The 25,225-nt window shown below is 37.4% G+C and overlaps 1 protein-coding gene across 3 annotated transcripts in view; it reads left to right on the forward strand.

Moving 5' to 3' along the window:
* Positions 1-22,836, forward strand: part of pum3 (pumilio RNA-binding family member 3) — a 37,374-nt gene extending 14,538 nt beyond the window's left edge. For 2 of the 3 annotated variants that reach the window (XM_052019510.1, XM_052019512.1), the window contains exons 8-18: positions 676-850; positions 3,693-3,796; positions 5,914-5,992; positions 8,651-8,749; positions 9,251-9,304; positions 10,080-10,160; positions 11,609-11,751; positions 15,855-16,077; positions 17,160-17,247; positions 19,466-19,556; positions 20,647-21,545. In XM_052019510.1, the coding sequence (XP_051875470.1) occupies positions 676-850; positions 3,693-3,796; positions 5,914-5,992; positions 8,651-8,749; positions 9,251-9,304; positions 10,080-10,160; positions 11,609-11,751; positions 15,855-16,077; positions 17,160-17,247; positions 19,466-19,556; positions 20,647-20,791 (1,282 nt within the window). In that variant the 3' untranslated portion in view covers positions 20,792-21,545. Of the gene's footprint in view, positions 1-675; positions 851-3,692; positions 3,797-5,913; positions 5,993-8,650; positions 8,750-9,250; positions 9,305-10,079; positions 10,161-11,608; positions 11,752-15,854; positions 16,078-17,159; positions 17,248-19,465; positions 19,557-20,646 lie in introns of all 3 variants that reach the window. The other variant, XM_052019511.1, reaches the window with a different exon arrangement.
* The last annotated feature ends 2,389 nt before the right edge of the window (positions 22,837-25,225 follow it).

The following is a 25,225-nucleotide window of genomic DNA, read 5'->3' on the forward strand; positions in this document are numbered from 1 at the left end:
GTATTAGCAGAAACTTGGCAGTTGATTGTTTCTGCAGGTTTAGGGCTTATTTCTGGTGTTCTTTGGTTTTAAAACGCCACATTAAATTGTCCTACAGGCTTGAAGGCAACTCTGTACTACTTAAGTTTTATCAGGGCCATAATCTCAAGCTGTTAGGCTTCCAATATGCTGAAATGTGGACAGATGGGAGTGAGCCCGCATCTGTGAATCCTGAATGATAAACTCTTGGTTTTTATCACATCAGCGTGGTGTACTCCTGAGCAGACACTAGGCACAATATAGGAACAATGTAACTCTGGTCTTTGTGGATATTCCTACCTCCTAGAGCCATTGTGCTGTAGACCAAGAAAGGGTCTACAGCATTGTTATGCAGATCAGTCAGCATTATGTTAATGTTCAGATGCAAGTGAAGCTATAAACTAGAAGATAATTTAAGTGTTATCTAGACTAGCAAATAACATTTAGATTTTTGTATTGTCACATTAAGACACCTGTGGATCCCTGTTCATTACTCAACCAAATCTTGATTCATTTCCTAGCAAATATAATATTTTTCAAAGTTAATTTTAATTGATTTTGAACTGTTGGTGAACATTAAAGTGTGAAGTTATGAAAGAAAATCTATCATTGGTATGTAAATTATACCCAGATTTAATGTGTGATTTCTTTTAATAGAAATAAGCAACAAGTAGCTGAAGTAATTAAAAGTTTCAAAGGTGAAGTGAAAAGGTTACTGCGGCATTCGGAGGCATCAGCGATTGTGGAATATGCATATAATGACAAAGCAATATTAGAACAGAGGAATATGTTAACTGAAGAGCTATATGGAAATGCATTCATGATTTGCAAGGTAAGTTTTGATCCATTTGCTGTTTGCCACTTCTGGGGGAAAAAGAAATCCATACTTATTGTTCTAAATTATAGAGTCATAGAACAATACAGCACAGATACAGGCCCTTCGGCCCAACAAGTCCATGACAGCTACGGTGCCCACCCAGCTAGTCCCAATTTCCTGCATTCAGTCCATGTACCTCTAAGTGTTTTTTAACTGATACTATTGTACCTGCCTCAACCACTTCCTCTGGCAGCTCATTCCATACACTCATTACCCTCTGTGTGGAAAAAGTTGCCCCTCTGGTCCCTATTAAATCTTTCCCCTCTCACCTTAAAACTATGTGCCCTAGTTTTGGACTCCCCTATCCTAGGCGGAAGACTGTTACCATCCACCATGCTAAATGCCTTTTTCACCACACTATCTACCTGTGACACTGCTTTCAACAAACTATGCACTTGTACTCCTAGGTCCCTCTGTTCAATTACACTAATTAGTGCCCTACCATACATAGTACCAAGTCCTATGCTAGTTTGACTTTTCAAAATGCATCACCTCACACCTATCTGTATTGAAATCCATTTGCCGCTCCTCAGCCCACTCCCCTAACTGATCAAGATCCCCCTGTAATCTACAATAAGCTTCTTCACTATCAGCAACACCTAATTTTGTGTCATCCACAAACTTACTGATCAAGCCTTGTGCATTTGCATCCAGATCATTTGTATAAGTAACGAATAACAAGGGTCCCAACACCAACCCCTGCAGCACACCGCTTATTACTGGCTTCCATTGCGAGAAACAACAACCACCACCCTCTGCTTCCTACCTCCAAGCCAATTTTGAATCCACCTGCTCTCCCTGGATCCATGGGACCTAACCTTCCAGACTAGCCTACCATGCAGGACCTTGTTGAAAGCCTTGCCAAAGACCAAGTAGAAAACATCTACTGCCCTACCCTCGACTACCTTTTTGGTTACCAGAACAACTCCAGAAGATTCATCAAACACGACTTCCCACACACAAAGCCATGCTGACTCCTAATCAGGCTCTGTCTATCCAAATGCTGGTGGATCCTGTCTCTCAGAATTCTCTCCAGTAACTTCCCCTCTACTAATGTCAGGCTGACTGGCCTGTAGTTCCCTGGCTTGTCCTTCCCACTATACGGTACCTAGCCACCTTCCAGTCTTTGAGAACTTCACCAGTGACTAATGATGAAGCAAATATCTCCGCAAGGGCCTCTGCAATTTCTTCTCTAGCCTCCCACAAAGTCCGAGGATGCACTCGGTTAGGCCCTGGAAATTTATTCACCTTAATGCACTGTAAGGCTGCAAATACCTCCTCCTTGCTCTTATGAATGTTCTCCAAAACATCTCCACCTGTTTCCCTTGTATTTGAATTATATGTCCACCTTCCTTTGTATTGTATCAACTTGTATCTAAATGTTAACCGATTGGTTTTCTTCCAAGCTTAATTTTAGTTAAATATTTCCAATTATTTAATCAACCTGTGCGACTGATTGGAAAAAGTAATCCAAGCTGGTGGTGCAGTCTATTTTTTACAGGAGAGTCAGATTGACAATCTGAGAAATTTCTGACGTCCTCTCATATGAAACACATCTTTGGAACAACAGCGTTTTTCAGATTCTAGAGACTTGGACAATAATAGTTCCACCTTTTCTCCATTGGTAACCCTCTCAAACAGTTTTGTTTTAATCCTGTGCTGTCCTTCCTTCTGTTTTACTACCCTGTGTAAATAGGACCCGTATTTGAAAACTTATTCAGACCAGTGATGCTTAGGTTTTTTGCAGGAAACCTCAGTATCCTGTGTTCTCTGTAACTTGCTCAAGTTCCATCTGACCATGGGAAAGGGTTTGTATTTGAGGAGTCCAGTCACTATTTGGTATATGGTGAATAGGATGTTGTGGAATCACTGAAGCAAGCCACATGCTTGTATATCATGGTTATTTCACCTCCCCCTGACTGAACCATTAGAACAAAAATCAGTGTTCTCCTGAACAATCAGTATTGCAGCATTAAACAGTGAATACCAGGATCTTGCAGATTTGGTGTATGGAACTGAATTTTGCAAGTAATCTGCAGGCATTCTGCTTTAATCCAATTTCGATTGGCAACAATAATGTACTTGACTAGTACAATATTTTGCACATTGTATGTGGAATGGTTATTGCATGTTGCAAATCATGGTTAAAGATGGATATTTTAGCCACTATCGCAATAGTGCAGCTTATTCGCATATAAATAATTGAGTTTTTAAATGTTTCATTCTCTGGTTGCTTTTGCAGTAAGCGTAATTTCTTTAAGATTAATGTTGGAAGTATCAGCACCAATATGAATAAGTATTTAATTTTTATTTTCCTTGCAAATTCATTCAGATACTGTCTTTTGTGCATTATTTCTACTAAATTACAGATTTTTATTTTATCCTGGTATTCAGGTTACTGCTCAAATATGAATAATAACAAAATTGAGACAAATATAAAACTTTAATGGTATGCATTCAGAAATACAATAAACTGATTAAATAACTTTTATGGTAATTAAGGAATGCCTAAATCCTTCCTATAAAATTAGGAAAGGAAATTTAACTATTGAAAAATATTGTGTTGACTTCACTATTAATGAGTTTACTGATGTATGTTATATAACATGACTTGGGTTGTATTTCCCCATATATTTAGTTAAGCTGCCTTTGATCTGGCTGGATTGGCTGAACAGGTACGGTTCCCTGCAGGAAGGAGAAGGAAAATAGCTTCTGTATTTGGTTTTGTTCTGAAACAGCTTTTTAACATATTTTAGTCAGTTTTGTTTTAATAAATTGTAACTTTTTTGTTTGCTAGTCATCTTTTTGTCCAACATTGGATAAAGTTCTCGAGTCTAATCCTGACAAGCGAGAAGGAATAATGGAAGAAATGAAAAAGATCCTCACACCTATGGCACAAAAGTAAGATGACTGTTAATGATTTTATAAGTTATCACATTATTTAAATTCCATTAAAATCAGTAACTTGTCTGCATTGTTTTGCAAATTAATGTTCTTCCATATCAGGGATATGAGTGAAACAACTTTCTGATGTTTGCTGACTTCATGCCATTAACCAGCTGATCAAATTTTACCAAGTCTAGTGTGAAGGTTTTTTAGAAAAAAAGTTTAGCTCATGAGAGTCCTTGGACAAAAAAATGAAGGAAAAGGCAAACCCAAGAGAGTACCAGATCTCTCATTTCTAAAACATTTTGCTCTTCTGTATGCTGTACCTTCATTTATTTTTAGAGTTTGATTTCATGTTTTATTGAATGAATAAAGAATTATGTCAGGAGCTTTCAAATAAAATAAATCTGGCCAGTCAACCTTGTTCCAATTTTTTCAGTTTGCTAATGTGGTTTATAATTTTACACAATCTATCAGCTTGAATACGCTTTCAAAATAATCATAAAATTGTAGAAATTTATGACACTGAAGGGAACTATTCAGCCATTTGTTTCCATAGTGGCCAAAAGGAGCTGCTGAGACTAATTCCACTTCCCAACTCCTTGATCAAATGAAATGATCATCTAAGTATGTCCTTGCTTTATTTGCCTTTTCATAATTGTATATGCATTTAAATCGCCCCTAAGCTGCCTTTTTTCATAGAAAAATACTCCTGGAAAGCAGGCCTTATCTAATAATTAAACTGCTGCATCCTGATGACAATCTCATAACTCTTCTAAATCCTGTATCTTTGTTATATTTGTCTTACATAGTGGTCACCAGAACTAAATGCAGAACTTTTCTTTCGACCTAATTATTTATACAGTTCTAGGGTGGTCTCCTTAAGGGGGTCATGCTAAAACTGTGTAAGTAACTAAATAATTTATAGTCTTTGTTGGAGCCAAAAAAGGAAAGTTTCCTTTTTGCCTTCATAATAACCACTTACCTACTTGTCCTGCTACCTTCAAGAACCAAAGCTCGTGTATTCGAAGTTCTTGCACTTCTCTACACTGGACAGCCTCCTTCCATTTATTGTGTATTCCCTTGCTTTGTTGCCCTCCCAAAATATACCACATCTGTATTATGGAGTCTGTACTAATCTCACAAACTAACTTATACAGGACTTTATTGCCTACATCCTATCTTGTACACAAAATACAGTTCACTTGCATGCCTTGCCACTCATAAATTTAGGTAAGTTTGTTCGGTAACCATAGGATAACATATAAATTAGGCTTTCAATGATAAAAGTGAAGCCTGTTACAAAATCCTGCTTTTGAGCTGCTAAATGACCTTCAGACATGCAACGACAAGGGGGTTTTTGTTTTTATGACTGGGGGCAACACTACACTGTTGACTGATAGAGAAGAGGTGGTATTTTATAATGTATTAAATTGTGTTCCCATATGACTCAATGGACCAACTTCTCTCGACTTCCATGCAGCTCCATGTCACACCTTGGATGATTTTTCATACTGCAGAATTGTTTCTGGAATGCAAGTGGGATTTCAAGAAGGGAGGATATAGCGCAAGCTTCTGTTGTACCTTTGAAAGTGCATTTTGTTTTATTTTTGCCTGTGTATATTGCCCTTGAATGTGGCTTTTATTGGCCTACCTACAGGTTCTTCAGTGGGCTTATTCCACATGAGCTCTCCAGCCCTCTAGTGCTGCTCATGTTCTGGTCTCTGTGTGCTCCCCAGTTTCATTGGAGGCAGACTTCTAACTCCACCCCTCCACCCAGATCAACTTCATTCTGGAGCTGTACTGTTAAACCTCTCCGCATTCAGAAGCTTCTTTTGAAAAATGTGACTTTTCAGCTATATCTATGGTTACATGCTCCTTTCTTTGCTCAATTTAGACTCCAATGGCAACTTGCTATTTTACTGGCTCCACGTTATTTTAAAGATACTATACGCACAAAATATTTGCTGAGCTAATAGCAGAATAGCTTTATTCTTTAAACATGTAAATTGGTGTAATGTTTACGGTTATTTTAAGTTCTTTCACTGTAGTAACTGCATGTACCCAGTTCTCTGTTCAAATTAATGGTGCAGATGTGGTTTAACCTAATCATTCTTTTTGGTCACTTCTAGAGAGGCGGTAATAAAGCACACACTGGTACATAAAGCATTTTTGGACTTCTTCACATACTGCCCTGATAAAATGAGAATGGTAAGTGATTTTTACAAAACCACATCGTCTATAGTCATGTAATTTTTGTAAGGTTACCTGCAATTTGTATATAATCTGGAAAGAGATACAAATTTGGTTAAATATACTGCTCGATAGATTTAAACCCATGTTTTATATTGTTAAATGTTTCTGTGAATCTTTGGTTTAATCTTATGAAATCTAAATAATCTTAGATTGAGTTGTATAAGTTTTAATAACCTTGAAGCCATCCCTATTGTCCTCAATAACCAATGGCATAACCTGTTCCATCATTATTCTATCAAAGCCCAGAGCTCTAATTAGTTAAAAATTTAACTTGGGAGGAAACTTTTAATTGAACCTGTGAATAAATACTTAAGTTGTGAATGTCTATCATCAAATAATGCACCATTCTGTATTAAATAGTCAATGCATATATAAATCGTAAAAATTCTGAGCCAATAATATACATGCTTTAAATGTAAACTGTTCCTTAAATAGGGTTCACTGATGTAGTATGTACGTTTGTCTTTTATGCTATTGGCAAGGCCATTATTGGCCATCCCTAAAGGTGCCTGAGGAGGTGCTGTTGAGCCACATTCTTGAACCTCTACAGTCTGTAGGAGAACACAACACTGTTAAGCTGGGAGTTCCAGTTTTTCGATCCAGTGGCCATGAAGGATCAATGATGTATTTCAGTCAGCATTATGAATGCCTACTACACTTGTCTTGGGTGGAAGTATCAAGTTTGGGAGCCATTCTTGAAAAAGCTTTGTATTTATTTGTATGATGTGCGTTTTGCCCTTTTCAGAATGTCCCAAAGTTAAAGAGTAACCATTGTTGCAATGAAAGAAATGCAGCTGCCAGTTTAGACAGAATAAACTCCCACAAACAGGAATATCTATAAAATCTTTTTTTTGAGGAATGTTGATTTGAGTCCTTGATTTAATATCTTCTCCAAAAATAGTAACTACACAGTGCTTCACTGGAGTGTCAGCTTAGCCCTTTGTACCAAAGTCTCTGTAGTGAGACTGGAATTGAGAATCATTCTACTGTGAGTGTACTTAAGGTGTTACTGTTATAAAGAAATAAAAATCCCTTGGGGTATACTGATAGGGATGTGAAGGGCACTGTATAAAAGCAAGTTTGTGTTTTCTATTTTGGGTGAGTGTCAGCTGCCAATCCATAACATGCAGAGTTGCAATGAACCTTGTCAATAATACCTAGGGCATTTATGCTGTGCTAATGATAGAGGGGATGAGAGTACAGAATCTTGGGTTGGGTGCAAATCAAATGGGCTGCTTGGTCTTACATGATGTGGAGCTGCTTCTGTGTTGTTGGAATTGCGGTCCTTTTCAAGTGGAAACTATTTCTTTACACTCCTGGTTAGTGGCCGGTACATTGTAAAGTGAGGAGTCACTCGTGCGGAATTCATGGTGCCAAGTCAATGGATATTGGTGAGGGACTTGTTAATGATTATGCTGTTGAATATTAGAAGAAGATGATTAGACTCTTCTGGTAGATGGATATTGCCCAGCACTTGACAGTTATCAGTCCAAGTCTGAATGTTGGTCTGTTCTTGTTGTCTTATAGGCACCAACAACTTCATTGTCTGAGAAATTGTGAATCTCCTGGCCTGCAGTGATTGACTTATAGCAAGCATAATCAAATTTCTTTGTGCTTAATTTACCTCAATCACTGGAGGGTCTTCCTTTTGATTCGACTTGGCAGCTTTACTCAGGCTTCTTAATGTTACATCTAGTCAAATGCTTCCTTGACGTCAACATGTTACTTTAATCTCACCTTTCGAAATTCAGTTCTTTGGTCCATGTTTAAATCAAGGCTATAATGAGGTCTGGAACAAAGTAGTCCTGCCAAAATCCAAAGTGAATATTCATGAGAGTTTTTTTCATTGTGCTGTACGATTGTCCAGCATGATCATCCTGTATTGTTTGTCAGCACCTTCATCACATTGGTGATTGAGAGTATGGTGATGGTACAGTAACTTGCTCGTTTTGATTTGACTGCTTGTCATTTGCAACTTTGACCATGTGATGAGCAATAAACCACACATCTGTGCCTTCACAAAAAGTTCCCTTGTAACTTCATCTGATTCCATCCTTGTCTTGGCTTATCTGCTGCTGAAACCCTCAACAATACCTCTTGTTGTGTCTAGTCTTGATTATCCAAACGTACCACAGGACTGCCTTGTTCTGACCTTCATAAACTTGATGTCTAAAACTTTACCAGTATTTTAACTCTCATTGGGTCCCATTCATCCTTTGCCCCATGTTTACTGAATTATGTTAACTCCTTCTAGGCAGTGCCTCAATTTTAAAATCATCATTCTTGTCTTCTGTTCCATACATGGTACTCCTTTTAACCTATAATCTCATTTAAAAAAAAGAAACATTGTGCAAAACAATAAATCAGTTGATTTTGATTGCTCGACAAACTGTGATTAAAGCTTCAGCAGTTTCTAATGGTCATCTCATCCCTGAGATGAGAATGCAGCCTTAAGTACTCTCAGAAATCCATTCTAGCTATTCTGAGCTTTTTTTTTAAACCAATGTTTTGTTTGTTCAGTGTTGTGCATAATGATAGTAAGAATAAAGTATTAATAATTGTAATATTGTCACTATTATATCAATTTGAAAGTAATGTATTTTCTGAATATAGGAAATGATTGAATCGATGAGAGAAGCAGTCATCTACATGGCACATACGCATGATGGGAGCAGAGTAGCCATGCAATGTTTATGGCATGGAACGCCCAAAGTAAGTTGAACGTAAGCAGAATCTTTTGCCAGTTACTGTTTTTGGCCCTGTTGAGGTTAGAAGGCAGTTAATTATGCTATAGAAGAATCTAGTTACATCCAAGGAAGAAAAAAATCACAGGATTGTCCAAATAGTGCTTGAATGTTCAAGAAAATAATATAACAATTTGCTTTCTGCTTTACTTCAACTTAAATTTATTTATATATTCTGGACTGCTTATTTCTAATTTAATTTTAAATTTCTTGTATAGGGAAGAATAATGTACTGCTGTTGACAACATGTAATTCTGTAATAATCTAAAGAAATGATGAGGACTCCCTTGAAGACTCAATCGCTTCCTATTTTGTTTAGGCCAGTAATGTTCCATATTGTTAAAAACCATATTGTTTAAAGTCCTGAAAGGAGAAACTCATTAGGAGGAAAACTAGTTAATTAGATTGATTACTCTTTGGTAAAGTTGATTTATAATTCTTTAAACATTGTTGCTTAATTCCTTCCCAGGATAGAAAAGTTATTGTGAAAACAATGAAGACCTACATTGAGAAGATTGCCACTGTAAGATGTGAATTTATTTCATGTTGTATGCTAGGAGTTCACAAAATCTTCTTTGAAATTCAGCAAAATCATTTTTAAAAGAAATACTGAGATGCAGTAGGAAAAAGTAAACATTGGTTATTTGAAAGATTGAACCTTTTTATCTGCTGTAATTTGATCAAAAGTTACCCTATTGGTAATTAACAGTCTGAAAAGTGAAATATTAAATGATGATTGACCAGACTCGTTTGTGGCAGTGAACTGGAAGATTTAATTTGCCCTTTGTTTTTGAATCAATTAAGCATGATCCCTGCCAGTACTAATTTAAAATTAGTTGCCAAGACTGCATATGAGAGTAGGCTAAAATGACTTGACTACCCATGACAAATTTAAGCCCTGTCTGTTGAAGGTTGAAAACATTGAATATGACAAATCCTAAATCTGGATTTCAGGTCTTTTACTTTGTTGGTGAGGCAAATCACCAAATTTCCATGCTACCCTGCATTTTTAATTTTTTTTTACTGGATTTGTGGCAATTTTAAGCTTTTTGTTTTAATTACTAATATTTTATTGAAGTACAAATAGAGTTATTTCTTCAGTGTTAGTTGAAAAAATAGTGGTGAATTAATACTTGTTTGAGATGTGGTTGATGATTGTTTGTATTTTTTGTGCTCTTGGCTTAAATCCAAATATATATTTTTGTAATTGATGTCAAAGTGGTTTGGAGGAGGATAATTACACATGTTATTCATTTCTGGTAAACTGACCGACCACACCTTTTGAAATTGATTTGCAGGGTGAATTTTCACATTTGGTTCTCGCAGCAGCATTTGACTGCATAGATGACACGAAACTTGTCAAACAGATAATACTGTCGGTAAGTAGTTGAATTTTTCTCTATGGAAAGGAAAGACAAGTATTTATTTGGAATGCATCCCCTTTTATAGAGGAAGAAGTCCTAGTGTATTTTCCAGAAGTATTAGGCACATCAGTAAATGAGGTTTTATTGAGCAATACGAGAATGAGATGAGTCAGTTTTCTTGTGATAATGAGATCTTCAAATAAAATCCCTTCCTAGAGTCACGTAGACGATGTGATTTATAATGAGCACCTTTTACTACCAGTTTGATTTTATTCCAAATGTTTAATTGTCAGTGGGGATGACTTCAACATTTGCTGCTGCCCAACCAAAGGACTTGATACAATATCTTTGAAAACTATTGTACCTAATAGAAAAATTACACACAAACCAAGGCAATTTAGCCTATCATGTTTGTGTTGGTGGAAAAAGTAGTACCCAACCTATTCCCACCTTCTAGCACTTAGTTATAGCCCTATGTGTTATGGCTCTCCAGGTGCACATTGACATACTTTTAAAATGCGATGAGTGTTTCTGCCTCTTACCCTTTCAGACAGTGGGTTCCAGACCCCTGTCATGTTCTGGGTGAATAACATTTTCCTCATCTCCCCTCTAGTCCTTCTACCTATTACTTTAAACACCTTCCTGGTTTTTGATTCCACTGTTAAGGGAAATAGGTCCTTCCTATTTACTCTATCCAGGATCTTATTTCATATTGCTCAATAAGACCTCATTTACTAATGTGCCTAGTACTTCTGGAAAATGGAAAATTTATGCAGGTGAAGATGAGATGCTGAATTGAAAGTTATTGTTTTCAGCCATATATAGAATATCTGTTAATAAGGCTCTATAAATATTGCGCAATGCAATATGTCATTTGGAGCAGTTTTTTTTAAGTGTAAGCCTTTGAATTTATAGTCCTCAGATTTGGGCCTCCTTTCTTTCTGCCTTTCTGTCATTTAATCTCAAATGTGGGAACTTGTTCTAGAGTCTATGCCAATGAGAACTAACAACCTGTCGTTATCTTATTTGGATTTTTACCCCATCCTGGCATGCAAACTTGCCTGTCTTCTAGATTGAGAATAATTGGGAACAGGAGATCTGGTTGTCATGTACACCCAATCCTCCCCCACCTCAGTCTTGCATATTGCAAAAGACTGTTTTCCTAAAATCAGCAACTGATTAATTTAGCAGTTTTCCAAATTTGCTAAGTGTCCCTGAGCTGTGTTTTTAAGGCACAATTTCATATTTTTGGAGCATTTTGGGAGCTGTCAGCAGCGAAGCCAAACTTCAATAAAATATGTCATATTCAGGAGCAATATTTTAAAGAGGGGAAATCTAAGTGTAGGATATATTAAACAGGATGACTGAAATAGTAATTTAATGACTGCTTGTTTTCTGTCTGTTTAAATTTAATGCTTGAATAATTGAGTAGCATTTAGTATTTTAAAACTCTCAATTCACAGGAGATCATCAGTTCCTTGCCAAATTTAATCAACAATAAATATGGCAAGAAGGTATTGCTTTATCTACTAAGCCCGAGGGACCCTGCACATAGTGTGCCGGAAATTATTAAGCTTCTACAACAAGGTGATGGCAATGCTCACAGGTCAGAATCTTTTACTTGTTCAAATGACAGCTGCTATTGTGTTGAGGGAACACTTTTGATGTGTTGATTTTAGTGAGAATACCAGAACACCAGAAAGTAGGAGTAGGCCACCAGGCTCTTCAAGCCTGCCCCATCATTTGGTATGATAATGGCTGATCAATGGTGGTCTCAAGTCCTCTTCTCTGCTTGTTACTCATAACCTTGATTCCTTGATTTTTCAAATATTAATCCATCTCCACCTTAAATATATTTAATGATCTGGTCTCCACCATCCTTGGGGGCAGAGAATTCCAGATAGAAGAGATTTCTAAGCACCTCAGTTTTAAATGACTAGCCCCTTATTTTGTAGCAATGTCCCCTAGTTCATGACTCCAACTAAAAACATCTCAACATCTACCTGTCAAGCCCCCTTAGGATCTTGTATGTTTGAGTAAGGTCACCCCTCATTCTTCTAAAGTTCAAGCAATACAGACCCAAACTGTTTGGCCTCTCTTGATAGAATAATCCTCTCATCCCAGAAATTAGCCTTGTGAATCTCCTTTGGACTGCCTTCAAAGCTGCTACAGGTGACTCCAGCATTACAGGATGGTTGCGTTCCTAGAAAACAGTCTGTATCATGATTTTCCGTAATGTGAAGCCACATCATCTAAGCATAGCATGTGTCAAGAAAAAAAATAAAATTTGTGTTTATGTTTGTTTTTTCCCCCCCACATAAATTCTGTGAGAGCAAATTTTTATTCTGTATATTTTGGTAGTGATTGGTCAATTGTATATGGGCAAATTTCTGTTACCTGAACTGCTGTAACATACAGGTGGCCTGTTTTAGGGAAATGGACCAAAACTCTGCCCAGTATTCCAGGTGTGGCCTGACCAATAGCTTGTACAACTGTAACAAAACCTCTCTATTCTTAAACTCCAACCCCTTTGCAGTAAAGGCCAACATGCCGTTTGCAGCCTTAACTACTTGTTGGACCTGCCTGCTAACTTTTTGTGATTCATGCCTAGATCTTCATTTTCAGTCTCTCTCCTTTTAGATAATCTGCATTTTGTTTCCTCATACCAAAGTGCATGACTTCACACTTCCCCACATTAAACTTCATTTGCCAGGTTTTTGCCCCATCACTCACTTGTTCTATATCTCACAACAGAACCACAATTTCCTAATCACAATATGTCCTTCTACCTATTTTCGCATGATCAGCAAACTTGGAAACCTTACATTCCATGCCCTCTTCCAGGTCATTAATATAAATAGTAAACGATTGAGGGCCAAGAGCAGATCCTTCGGGTACTCCACTAGTTGCATCCCCCTAGCCATAAAAGGGACCCATTTATTCCAACTTTCTGTTTCCTTTGTGACAGCCAGTTTTCAGTCCATGCTAACACACTTCCCCCTATACTTTGGGCTCTTAATTTAAGCACCATAAGATACAGGATTCACAGAAGGCCAATTGGCTCCTTAAGCCTGCTCCACCATTAAATAAGAACATAGCTGATCCATTCTATCCACATTCTCTGTGATTCCCTTGTAAATCAGATATCTGTTCTGCTCGGCTTTGGATATGTTCAGTGACTGCCTCTCAACAGATCTCTGAGATAGAGAATTCCAAAGAGTCAGCATCTTTTTGGCAAAGAAGTTCATCACAAATAAATGACCCTTTATTCTGAGTTTGTAGTTTGTGGACAAAAATAAGCTAGAATCTAAATCTGTTCCATAAACAAAAAAAATTCCACTTATAATTGGGGTGAAATCATGCCACGGATTATCAGGCTGGCAGATGAAACAAACCTTTTAAAAAATGTCAGATTCTTTTCAGAAACTGGGATTTAGCTTCATTGGAAATGCACAAATGAAATGCTCCAGGTGGAATGGATGGACTGATTGTTATCTCCTGTGTGAATATCCCCCTTCTCCTTAAGATCGCCACTTGGTAGTTACTTATTTCAAAATCGAACATTTCCACAATTGTAATTGGTCTCAAATCGAGCAGATTAAGCTTCTTTCTCCCCCCCACCTTTTTTTTGTTAACTAAGTTATATTGCTGTTTCTCAGTAGTTGAGAAGAGTATGAATGGCATAGCTTTATCTTTATCTCTGAATCTGAATTTAGCTGGGCATCAAATAGGAACAAGTTAAGACATGGAATGTCATCCATGCTATTTATTTCTAACTTGTAAGATTCATCCTCCTGAAAGTGATGTTAAATGAGGTAAAGATTAAGATTGTCTCAGCTGTCCTCTGATGAGAAACAGGAGACTGCAGATGCTGGAATCTGGAGCAAGAAGCAGTCTGCTGGAGGTACTCAGCAGGTCGAGCAGCATCTGTGGGGGAAGAGAAATTGTCAATGTTTCGGATCGAAGTCCTGCAACAGACCTTAGTCCTGATGCAGGGTTTCAATGTGAAACATCAGCAGTTCCTTCGTGCCCCCCCACTCCCAAGCAGATGCTCCTTGATCTGCTGAGTTCCTCCAGCAGTTGGTTTGTTGCTCTGATTAAATTAAATGCCTTTTGTGCATGCTGGGGTTTATCTGAATATATTACTGATGGTCTATGTTGTGAAGTGGAAACTGAATTGTGGGAATTTGAACAGGAAGCAGTTGGGATATTACTGGTGAAAATGACTGAAACCCTTTTTGAGGAAGAAGCCGGTAAACACTGGAGAGTAGATGAACAATTGGAAGTCTGACTGGGCAGATTGGAAAGTTGTGAGAGTGAACAGGCAGTGCAAAATGGAAGTAAACATAAACTCATTGAATCATACAGCACAGAAACAGGCCCTGAGGCCAAACAGTCAAGCATCCATTTACATCAATCCCACTTTATTATCCCCGTATTCCCATCAATTCCCACCAGACTACTCATCTACACACTAGGGGCAATGTACAGTGGCCAGTTAACCTACCAACCCACACACCTTTGGGATGTGGCAGAAAACTGAAACACCAAAGGGTACCCATGCAGTCAATGGAAGAGCATGTAAACTCCACACAGATGGCCTAGAAGTCAGGATTGAACCTGGTCACTGGAGCTGTGAGGCAGTAACACTACTAACTGCGCCCGTTGGGATCATGTATTGCTAACATATGATATAACTGATTTTTTTATCACCTTTAATTTGAATTATTGATGGATAAATGTATTGGTGTTCCTATTTCTATTTGTTGAAAAATGCTCCATTTCTCATTAAATAGTATTTTTCCATGTTCTATAATGACATTTTTATATGTTGAACAAGATGATGATTAATTTTGGTTTCCGTTCTGCAGATTTATTTTTCCCCATTCTTTTTAGTAAAAAGGCGAAGAAGGCTTTTGGCATGCTGGCTTTCATCTGTCAGAGCATTGAGTATAGAAGTTGGAATGTTATGTTGCAGTTGTACAAAATGTTAGTGAGGCCGCATTTGGAATATTGTATTCAGTTTTGGTGACATTGCTATGGGAAAGATGCCATTCAGCTGGAAAGAGTGTAAAAAAGATTTATGAGGATGTTACCAGGACTCGAGGGACTAAGTTATAGAGAGAGATCAAGCAGGCTAGGACTTCGTTCATTGGAGCATAGGAGAATGGGGGGTGATCTTATAGAGGTGTGTAAAATCATGAGGAGCATAGATAAGGTGAATGCACAGTCTTTTTCCCAGGGTTGCAGAATTAAGAACTAGAGGGCATAGGTTTAAGGTGAGAAGGGAGAAATTTAATAAGAATACAAGGGGCAACTTTTTCACCCAGAGGTTGGTACATGTATGAAATGAGCCGTCTGAGGAAGAGGTTGAGGCAAGTGCATTAACAACATTTAAAAGATACTTGGACTGGTACATGGATAGAAAAGGTTTAGAGGGATGTGGACAAAATGCAGGCAAATGGGACTAGGTCGGCATCTTGGTTGGCATGGACCAGTTGAGCCTGTTTTCTGGTTTATGACTCTGTCTCCATAAACACAATATACCAACTTCGAGAGTGAGGAAGAGAGGTCAGAGAGTGTCTTTGGATAATCTGAAATTGAATGCTATAAATGAAAAATGAGAGAAAAGTATTTGCTAGAGTTGATTAAATGTTCTGTAACCTGCTGTTTGATGTCTTTGAAATGGTCTTTTTGTTATCATGCCAGTAAGAAAGATACAGACATTCGTCATCGTGAATTGCTAGAAGCCATCTCGCCGCATTTGCTGAAGTATTTGCAGGAAAATGCACGTGAAATGGTGATGAATAAAGCAACGAGCGTCATTGTGGTAGATATTCTTGGCTGTGCCATTGGTGATGTGCAGCCTTCCATGAATGCTATAGCTAATATTGCTGCAGAGACTTTTGAACCTGGAGGCAAAAATGGTGAGGTAATGTACAAACACATAACCTTTGTTTCTAACTTCAGTGCCTATGGAATCAGGCGTTCAACATCTAAAATCATTAGGGTTGCACTGTTTTCCAAAAAAAAAGCACTTAACCACTTTTAGTTTTAGTCCAGAAAATTGTGCTGCATTTTCAAGATCAACCAATACACCATTTAAAAAAAAATCCTGCAGCTGTTTTAAATCTTCCGAAACATATTTTATCCAATAATGCTTTTATTCCTCTTCAATGTTAGGAGATAGTTGCTTTCTATCCTTGTGTAAATTTCACATTTATGCTGCTATTAATCTTTGTACGTCGTTTAATCAAGTGCAGCAAAACTATCTTTCCGTGCAGTAACTGATCAAAATGGCATAAAAACAACTACAAGGTTGTGTTCTTCCATATTTTTCTGTCTGTAAAAACCAGAATATTTTTAAATGATGCTCAGAATAATTCCTAAGTAGTTATTTAGTGGATTATATTTTTTGATAGATTTGATAGTTTTTATTTACTTTCATTTTAAGAAAGAATTGCACTATATATGCATCAGTCAATGTCAAGTCATATGACTGCATTTAAAAGTTTCTGATTGGTAAATACATTTAGAGGAAAAGTGCCCACTGACTAAAATAAAAATAAGCAGTCGGTTTTATTTAATATGTAGGTGTACTTGGAGTGCACACCAATCACTTGTAATACCCTAATTGATTTTTGTTAATGAGTGTCATTGTGAATTTATGGTTAAGGTGTAAATAATGGGATAAACCAGTCCTGTTAAATCACACTACAAATTAGCAATAGGATGTCATGAGTACAATTGGAAAAGAGTACCTAATAGGACATGTTATACTTTATTCTTGTATTGGCATTTGCCACCAGTTCTAAAATAAATACAATGGCTAGTTACTTCAATATTATTTTAAAAGTTCAAGTCCTTGGTTCAAATGTCATTGTCAAATGTCCTTTTATCATTTTTCAATTAATGGTTATGGCTGAATTTAAAACTGTTAGAGTCTAGGAAAATTGCTGTTAGAGTCCAGGAACACTGAAATATGACTGGTTTCCTCTTTTTTTTCTTCTTTAGCCCCACATGGCAGAGCATCCAGCAGGCCACCTCGTCCTTAAATGGCTAATAGAGCAAGATGTAAAGATGAAAGACCTTGGAAAAACAGGTAGAGGAAATCTTAATGTATGCTTTCTGGAACTTGTTGAATCATCTTTGTAACAAAGAGTTATTATTTTAGACAGTTTATTTTCCCAGTATAAAAACATTTTGGATGTGAGAGATGAGGAAGGGCATTTCAAAGGATTTGTCTATAACCTGTAAGCAAGAGAGAAATTGAGTGGTAGCTATGCTCCTTCAGATCCTGTTTTACTATTGATGTTGTCTTCAGTTTAAGTGAGGATGCTCTTTTTATTTCCTCTGTTCCCAATGTTTTCCCCAAAACAAATTAACTCGTGCTGCTTTTGTTCCCTTAAAATGGAAATTGACTTTAAGTTCTTTACAGCATTTCATATTTTAAAAAAATTAAAGCAGCTCTGCTGCAGCTATTGTCAATCTAAGCCAAAAACCCCCACCAATCCACTACTGCTATCTGAAGTCCTACTCTTGTACTTCATCAAGAATCCAGTATTTCCATTTCCCAGTACATTTGTTCCCTCACATCCAAATCCAGAATCCTGCAGTATTGGCCAAGGTTACTGCAACAGAACCTCTCTACCACCAAGAAGAACAAGGGCAGCAGACACCTCCAAGTTCCCCTCCAAACTTGTACACCATCCTGACTTGGAAATGTATTGCTGTTCCTTCATTGTCACTAGGTAAAAATCCTGAAACTCCCCACCTGAAAGGACTTTCGCCAGAGCAACTGCAGAAATTCAAGAAGTCAGCTCATTGCCACTTTACTTAAGAGCATTTATTGATGTCCAATAAGTGCTGGCCCTGCAGATGATAACTTCATCTCATAAATGAATAGTTAAAGGAAATCCAAATAAATAGTGTTGCTTTGATCCTATGAGCCCAAAATACTACTAAAACATCTATAATATGTATATTAGAGAAATATTTAGGTACTTGGCTAAGTTAGCCTAAGATTTTATTAGCTATCCATCTAATGCCTTCCTATTCCAGTCCAAATTAAAATGGTAGGAATATAGTTCATGAATGTTATCATCAAATTAATACCACCACAAAGTGTATTAGAATTATTTGGCTAATCCTCTGACATGAGCATCAGAGAAAATTATTAAAATGTTGGCTGGTGCAGCATTGGATATTTTGCCTTTCTTTTGGATGTTTTATCTAAGTCTTGCATTGGGTTTACAATCATAGTTGTAGTCCGTAATTAACTTTTACTGGCTCTAGCCCAATCTGACTATACTGATTTATCACAGTCTTCCAACTTCCACTACAAAGATTTGTTAGAAGACTTTTCCAAACTTATAAAATCTTGTCTAAGACCAAATTCAAGGAAAATTTCAAATACATTGTATTTTAAAAGTATCCCATAATGGGACCATGAAAAACCAGCCAAGATCAATCTGTCACATGAATAATTTTCCAGCTGCAGATGCACCTGACGATTTTAAAAGTGAGATTTGAATTTAGCTTAACAAAAGCATGCTTCCATTTGATGCTGGGATCACTTATTTTTAAATTTTTAGGAAATTTTAAAAAAATTAACACAGACTTTAAGATTATGATGTTTGTGCTTCTTGGGACATTTAATCCCATCAGTATGCAGTCCATAGCACTTTAGTCTGTTGTGTTGCTCCAGCTAATTTATCACTATTACGATGGGGACTTTACTCCTATTACAGATAGAAAAACGAGGAAGATCTTTCAGCGTGCTTTTACCTATTTTGACTCTAATCATGTTGCACTATACTGGTCGGTGGTCTTGTTTGAAATTATTAGCACAGGGGTCACACCTTGATATAAGCTTTGAAATGATAAAATTACTTTAAACCTACATGAAAGGCCCACTGCTTGCTAGCAAAGCATAGACATTCATTCTTAGTAGCAAGCTTGTGAAATCCAAACCGGATTTAATTGACAAAACAGTGATATAAAGGTTCCTGTTGTGCACAATGATATTTTGACATTTTTGGAAACCTCTTTGAAAGATTTTCAACCAAAATCAGATCAAATTAGGTTGTGTTGATTCTCCTTTGTACTGATATTTCAAAAATGTTTGTTGAAAGATCCATTAATTATGTTATGACCGGTTCATATTGTGTCCTTGTAATTTGTTTGAGGATCAATTACACTATTGTAATAATGTGTAACATTCTTTGGAGCAGCTGAAGTGTTACTGATCCAGAATAACATCAAAAAACCTTATGGGTTGCATGAAAAAAATGTTGACTGGTATTGAATCTTACTTACAGAATGCTTTGCAAGAACATTAGTGGAGCGTGTAGGCATTAAGAATCTGCAGACCTGGGCACAAGTAAACCGTGGAGCTATTGTACTTTGCAGGTAACCATGAAACTAAAGTGGTTGTTAGTTTCAATATAGCCATTTGTAGTTTTAAGAACATTTAAATACACATTTTTTGTACACCAAAGTTAGGCACTGATTCGACTGTGATTAACTGTTGTTACAAAGACGTACTTAGCCACAGCCACATGCTTTCTGTAGATCCCATTACATGCTGAGACATTCCATTGCATTTTACAAAGCAATGGATAGTGAGTGTAAGCAGACTGAGAATTCGAGAAGTGGGTCAGGGTAGTAAAAGTGCATTTTAAGGAAGACATTCCGAAGGAAGTTATTGAAAGATGGGAGGGAATTGTTGTGGGAAGGAGACCTGGAGTAAATAAATGTTGCTTGTTGGCCTGAAAGCTCTAATTTGGTGGTTCTGGTCATGGTGATTGCTCCCCCTGTGTTTCTTGCATCAAAATCTGGTAGTAATTATGTGGTGGCAAAATTCAATTGGATCAGCAATTTAAATGCCGTGACTTTAAAGGCAAAGAGATGCTGGGTTTCCTGCAGCAACAAGACTCCCCAAAACTATTTAACAATGCACAAGTGAGAGTGTGTGTTTATTGCTACACTTGAGTAAGATACCATCAAGAAATGCAGTGGCATTGAGCTGAATCATTCATCAGGTCTACCCTTGGCTTACTATAGCAGCAGTATGTTATTTATAGATTTGATTACAACTTTCCATGTTCCCCCCCCCCCCCATCTGCAACTCTCAGACTTGTGACCTGCAAAGTGACTTGAAGAAATTTTTATGATGGTACTACCAAGCATAAAAATTCCTTCAAGTCAATTTTCAGGCCCTAGTTTAAATTATTTTAAATCCAACAACTACATTTTTTTTTGGATCATGGCATTTCATTATGTTGAGTGAATATTCGTCCACAAACAGTAAACAATGTGTTTCAACAAAGTGTTTCTTCAAATTATTTTTGCTGTGTGCTCTTGCAATTTCAGTCTGGTAGGTTTTTGTTATTCTGTTCAGATTCAGTCTGCTTTTTCCCCACTGAAAGCAGCCTCTGTTTGAGATATTGCATGAATATTTAAGTTTGAGATCTAATACATGTTTCTTTTTTTTTGAAAGTCTTCTTCAAAGTAACAGTGAGGATGTAGCCCTTGAAGTGAAAAAAGGTTTAAAGAGCCTCATTCCCAAGTTTAAGAAGATGAAAAATGTGAAAGGCGTGGAAATATTGTTAGAAAAATTGACTGCAGGCAATGTAAAACCCTGAGTAAAAGCAGCTCAGAATGAATTTGTAAAACTTAGACAAAAACTAATTGACTGTTTATTAATATAAATTTTTGTATATTGGAAAGGGAATAGCTATTTTCTTCAAAATGTTTGTTGTGTTAGACAAACTATTCTATGAGGCTCTACATTTCGCTAAATGGTGTCTTCAAGAGGGAATCTTGGAAATGGCATGAGATACAATTGTACCTCGGTGAACCAGCATCTTAAGTGGTTTTTGGAACAATGAAACTTCTCCTGTCTTCTTGAAGTTGCAGTACATTACAGATTATAATTTATAGATAAGTGAATTAAGGCAAATAATGCTGAATTTTGTGATTAATCATTTCTTTTAAATAAACTATTTGGGAAGACCAGATGCTGCCAAAGTAGACAGCTACCAACTTTTATTATTGCCCATTATATAAATCATGTTTGTAAAAGTTTTACCTATTCTATTTTATAATTGGATGCTGTATTCTTATGTAATAAATGTAAAATGTTCCATTTATTTATGTAAAAAAAATCATTCTTCTGGTTTCTAATTGTACACAATAACATATTTGGCACTTCACTTTACTTTTGTTTGTTAAATGACATATGGTTCTCCATATGTACTCTCAAGTGAACTGAATAAGTACCCGATATTTACAAAAGGAAAGTTGAATATCTTTGTCCCTGACAAAACTGAATAGCAAAGGAACATCAATCCACATTTGTTGTTTGCAGTTGCACAAGCTTTCACACAAACCACTTGTGAAAGGGAATGCATTATTTTATTTAGACTTGTGTATTATATTTTGGATATTTTAACTTGTATACCCTTAAGGTCATGATACCAAAAAACATTGACTGCTTTTCTTTCCACTGGATGCCTGTCTGAGCAGTGGAGTGTTTATTGACTGCTAGAAATTACTGCATAGTGCAGTTAGGTAGCAAAAGGGGAGTTGAGAGAGAATAAAGTGCAGAACAACAAGTGGAAAAAGTGAAGGGGAATAGGACTGATAGGATTGCTCTTTCTGGGAGCCAGCATGGATGACTGGCCTATTTTGCACTGTGACTGCCACTTAGTTCTAGACTTCTCAGCCAGGGGTGACATCTCGCAGAGGCAGAGTTTATACTGCACAGAAAACTGGCCATTCAGCCCACACTCATCTCCTGGCACATAGCCCATACCCTTCTATGCCTTAGCAATTCAGATGTTCAGCTAGAGACTTCTTAAATGCCATCAGTGACCCCGCTTCCCCCACTTTCTCAGGCAGTGCATTCCAGGTACTCTTCACTCTTTGGGTGAAGAAAGTCCTCCTCATATCCCCTGTGAATCTCTTCCCCCCCCTTTATCCTAAATCTACGCCCTCTGGTTTTAGCTACCTCTGATATGGAAGAATGTTACCTGAAGTCTATCCTATCTATAGCCCTCATAAATTTTATTATACAGTGCTAATAAAGCACTGTATCAGACTTGAAGCTACAATGAAATCTCTCACTCTTCTACACTCCAGAAAATATAGGCCTTGCCCGTTCAATCTCTCCTTACAACAAACCCATAATCTGCGGAACAAATTTAATGAATATTTTCTGTAGTCCTTCTAGTCAAGTATATATTTTTTAAGATAAGGAGACCAAAATTGGACACACCACTCTACATGTGGTCTCACTAAGGCCCAATATAGCTCCAAGAAGACTTCAAGTTCTGTACTTAAATCCTCTTGCAATAAAAGCCAACATACTATTTGCTTAGTTTGCATGTTTAATATCAGTGACTTGTGTATAAGAATATCTTGGTCCCTTTGAACACCAATATTAACCAGTCTGCATCATTTAAAAAATACTGTCTTGTGCATTAAATTTGATGACCTCACATTTGTTACTAATTTCCTTCAGTTTCTAAATCTCACTGGCCCCTTGCTTCTTTAACATTAAACATGCAGGTATGTGTTTAATTTCTCTGTTCTCCCATTTCTGGTGTTTGTAAATGTTTTTTTCTGGAAAATGGAATGTGTAGTACACAAAAATACACCAAGGAGATGAATAAATTGGATGCATCCCACAAGCTATTTCTGTATTTCATACACAAGAAACATGTCATCATTTTCCACAGAACCTAATTTGCATATGACCTAATTTTTCAAAAATACTTTTCAATCAGCTTTAAAAATACTGGAAAACATATGGTGACATACAAGCCTGTAGTAATATGCCTACCAAGGGGAGAGGATATCTTGTATCTTTGTGGTCCATAAACATGACAATTGTAAAAGCACTGCTCTAGATAATTCCATACAAGTGGTTATTTATTGAAGTGACACCAAACAAAAGATCAACTTTTATACATAGAAGTTTCTGAGTACATAATGGGTGGCACACTGTTGCCCCCAGTAGAGCCGCTGTCTCATAGGGCCAGAGACTCAGGTTTAATCCTGACCTTGGGTGCTCTCAGTGTGGAGTTTGCACGTTCTCCCTTTGACTGCATGGCTTTCCTCTGGGTACTCCAGGTTCCTCCCATATCCTGAAGGCTTGAGGGTTGGTAGGTAACTTGGCTACTGTGAGTTGCCCCTAGTGTGTGGGTAAGTGGTGGAATCTGGGGCAGGGAGGAGGATGGTTGATGAGAATGTGGGGAAAATAAATGTAGAATTAGTGTAAATGGATGATTAATGGTCAGCACAGCATGGGCCAAAAGGCCTGTTTACATGCTCTGATTCATTAATACCATAGATTTATTTAGGGAGATTGTCATTTAATCTCTACTGGTTACAAGGTAGTAAGTTTTTAGTACATTTTATAATAAAAAGGAATGGGCAGTTGGAGATCCTAGGTTATTAAAATGGCCTACTACTCACGGGAAAGCAAAGCTACAATCAATCTAGATTCAGAAAGTGCTGACTTTGGCAATTCCAATTTGAAAACTAATTTAAGGCTGCCTTCTTGGCTGGAACTTTGTTTATTTGTTTTTAATATATCTTGCTTTTATTTTTCATGTCAGGACAAAACTTTAATTAATTTTCTTTAACATTGCTTTGCTTCATAGTCTTCTTACAACCTTAGATTTTCTACAGAGTATTGATTTAAGTTTTTCTCTTGCTAATGCTGACAATACATTCCCAGACTCCAGTTATCTTCCTGCACCTGCTGTCCAGGACAATGAGAGGAGTGGTTAACATCTAGTTATCTTTTTGTGCTAAGGTCAAGACAAACACAGTGCCCTTCCCTTGAGTTTGCTTTGACTTTTTAAAGCAAAATAGGAGGCTGTAGTTTAGTTTGTGTTGGGGTGGAGGCTTAAACTGACCAACAACCCAAAGTTCAGAGTTGTTTCTGTATAATGAACAGATTTGCAGCAAAAGGATAGTCTGATTTGCTCTGGGTCACAATCTGTAGAAGCTTGTCATCATGTAATACAGCATAGAAACAGGCTCTTCGGCCCAACTCATCCATACTGTGTTGCCCAGCGAGCCAGTCCCAGCTGCCTGAATTGGGCCCATAGCCCTCTAAACCTCTTCTATCCATGTACTTATCTAAATGGCTTTTAAATGTTGCTAATGTGCCCCACCTCAACCACTATTTCTGGCAACTCGTTCCAAATACGCACCACCCTTTTCATGAAGAAGCTGCCCCGATACCCCTTTTAAATCTCTCACCTCTGATCTTAAACCTATGCCCTCATGTTTTTAGCACCCCCTCCTTGGGAGAAAGACAATGTGCTTTCACCCTGTATATGCCCCTCATGATCTTATGTACCTCTATCAAGTCACCCCTCGATTTCCTACATTGCAGATAATATAGTGCTAGTCTACGCAACCTCTCATTGTAACTCAGGCCCCCCAAGTCCAGGCAACATCCTGGTAAATCTTTTCTGCACTCCTTCTAGTTTAGTAACATGTTTCCTATAACAGGGTGACCAGAACTGTACACAACACTCCCAAGTGCAGCCTCACCAACATCTTAAGTAACTGACACAACTTCCCAACTCCTATACTCAATGCCCTGACTGCTGAAGGCCAGTGTACCAAACGCCTTCTTCACCACCCTATCTACCTGTGATGCTGCTTTCAGCAAACAATGCACTTGCATTCTTAGGCTCTTCTGTTCATAACACTCTCCAGGGCCCTACCATTCACTGTACAAGTCCTACACTGGTTTGATCTCCCAATCCTCAACCCACATACAGTACCTAGCTGATCAAGATCCCCCTGTAAATTTCCATCACCTTCTACACAGTCTACAACAACACCTATTTTAGTATCATCCGCAAACTTACCAACCGCGCCTTGTATATTCACATCCAAATCAAACCAACACCTGTGACTCACCACTAGGTCAGGCCTCCATTACATTCAGTGGATGGAGTATCTCAATTTGGAAGAAGTGCAAGTAAATTGACTTTTCACCAAGGATTATTTAGGCCCTGGATGTAAGGAAGAGATCAGGTAGGAAGCAAAAG

Source organism: Pristis pectinata, chromosome 7 (genome assembly GCF_009764475.1).
Source record: "Pristis pectinata isolate sPriPec2 chromosome 7, sPriPec2.1.pri, whole genome shotgun sequence".
Classification (NCBI taxonomy): Eukaryota; Metazoa; Chordata; class Chondrichthyes; order Rhinopristiformes; family Pristidae; genus Pristis; species Pristis pectinata.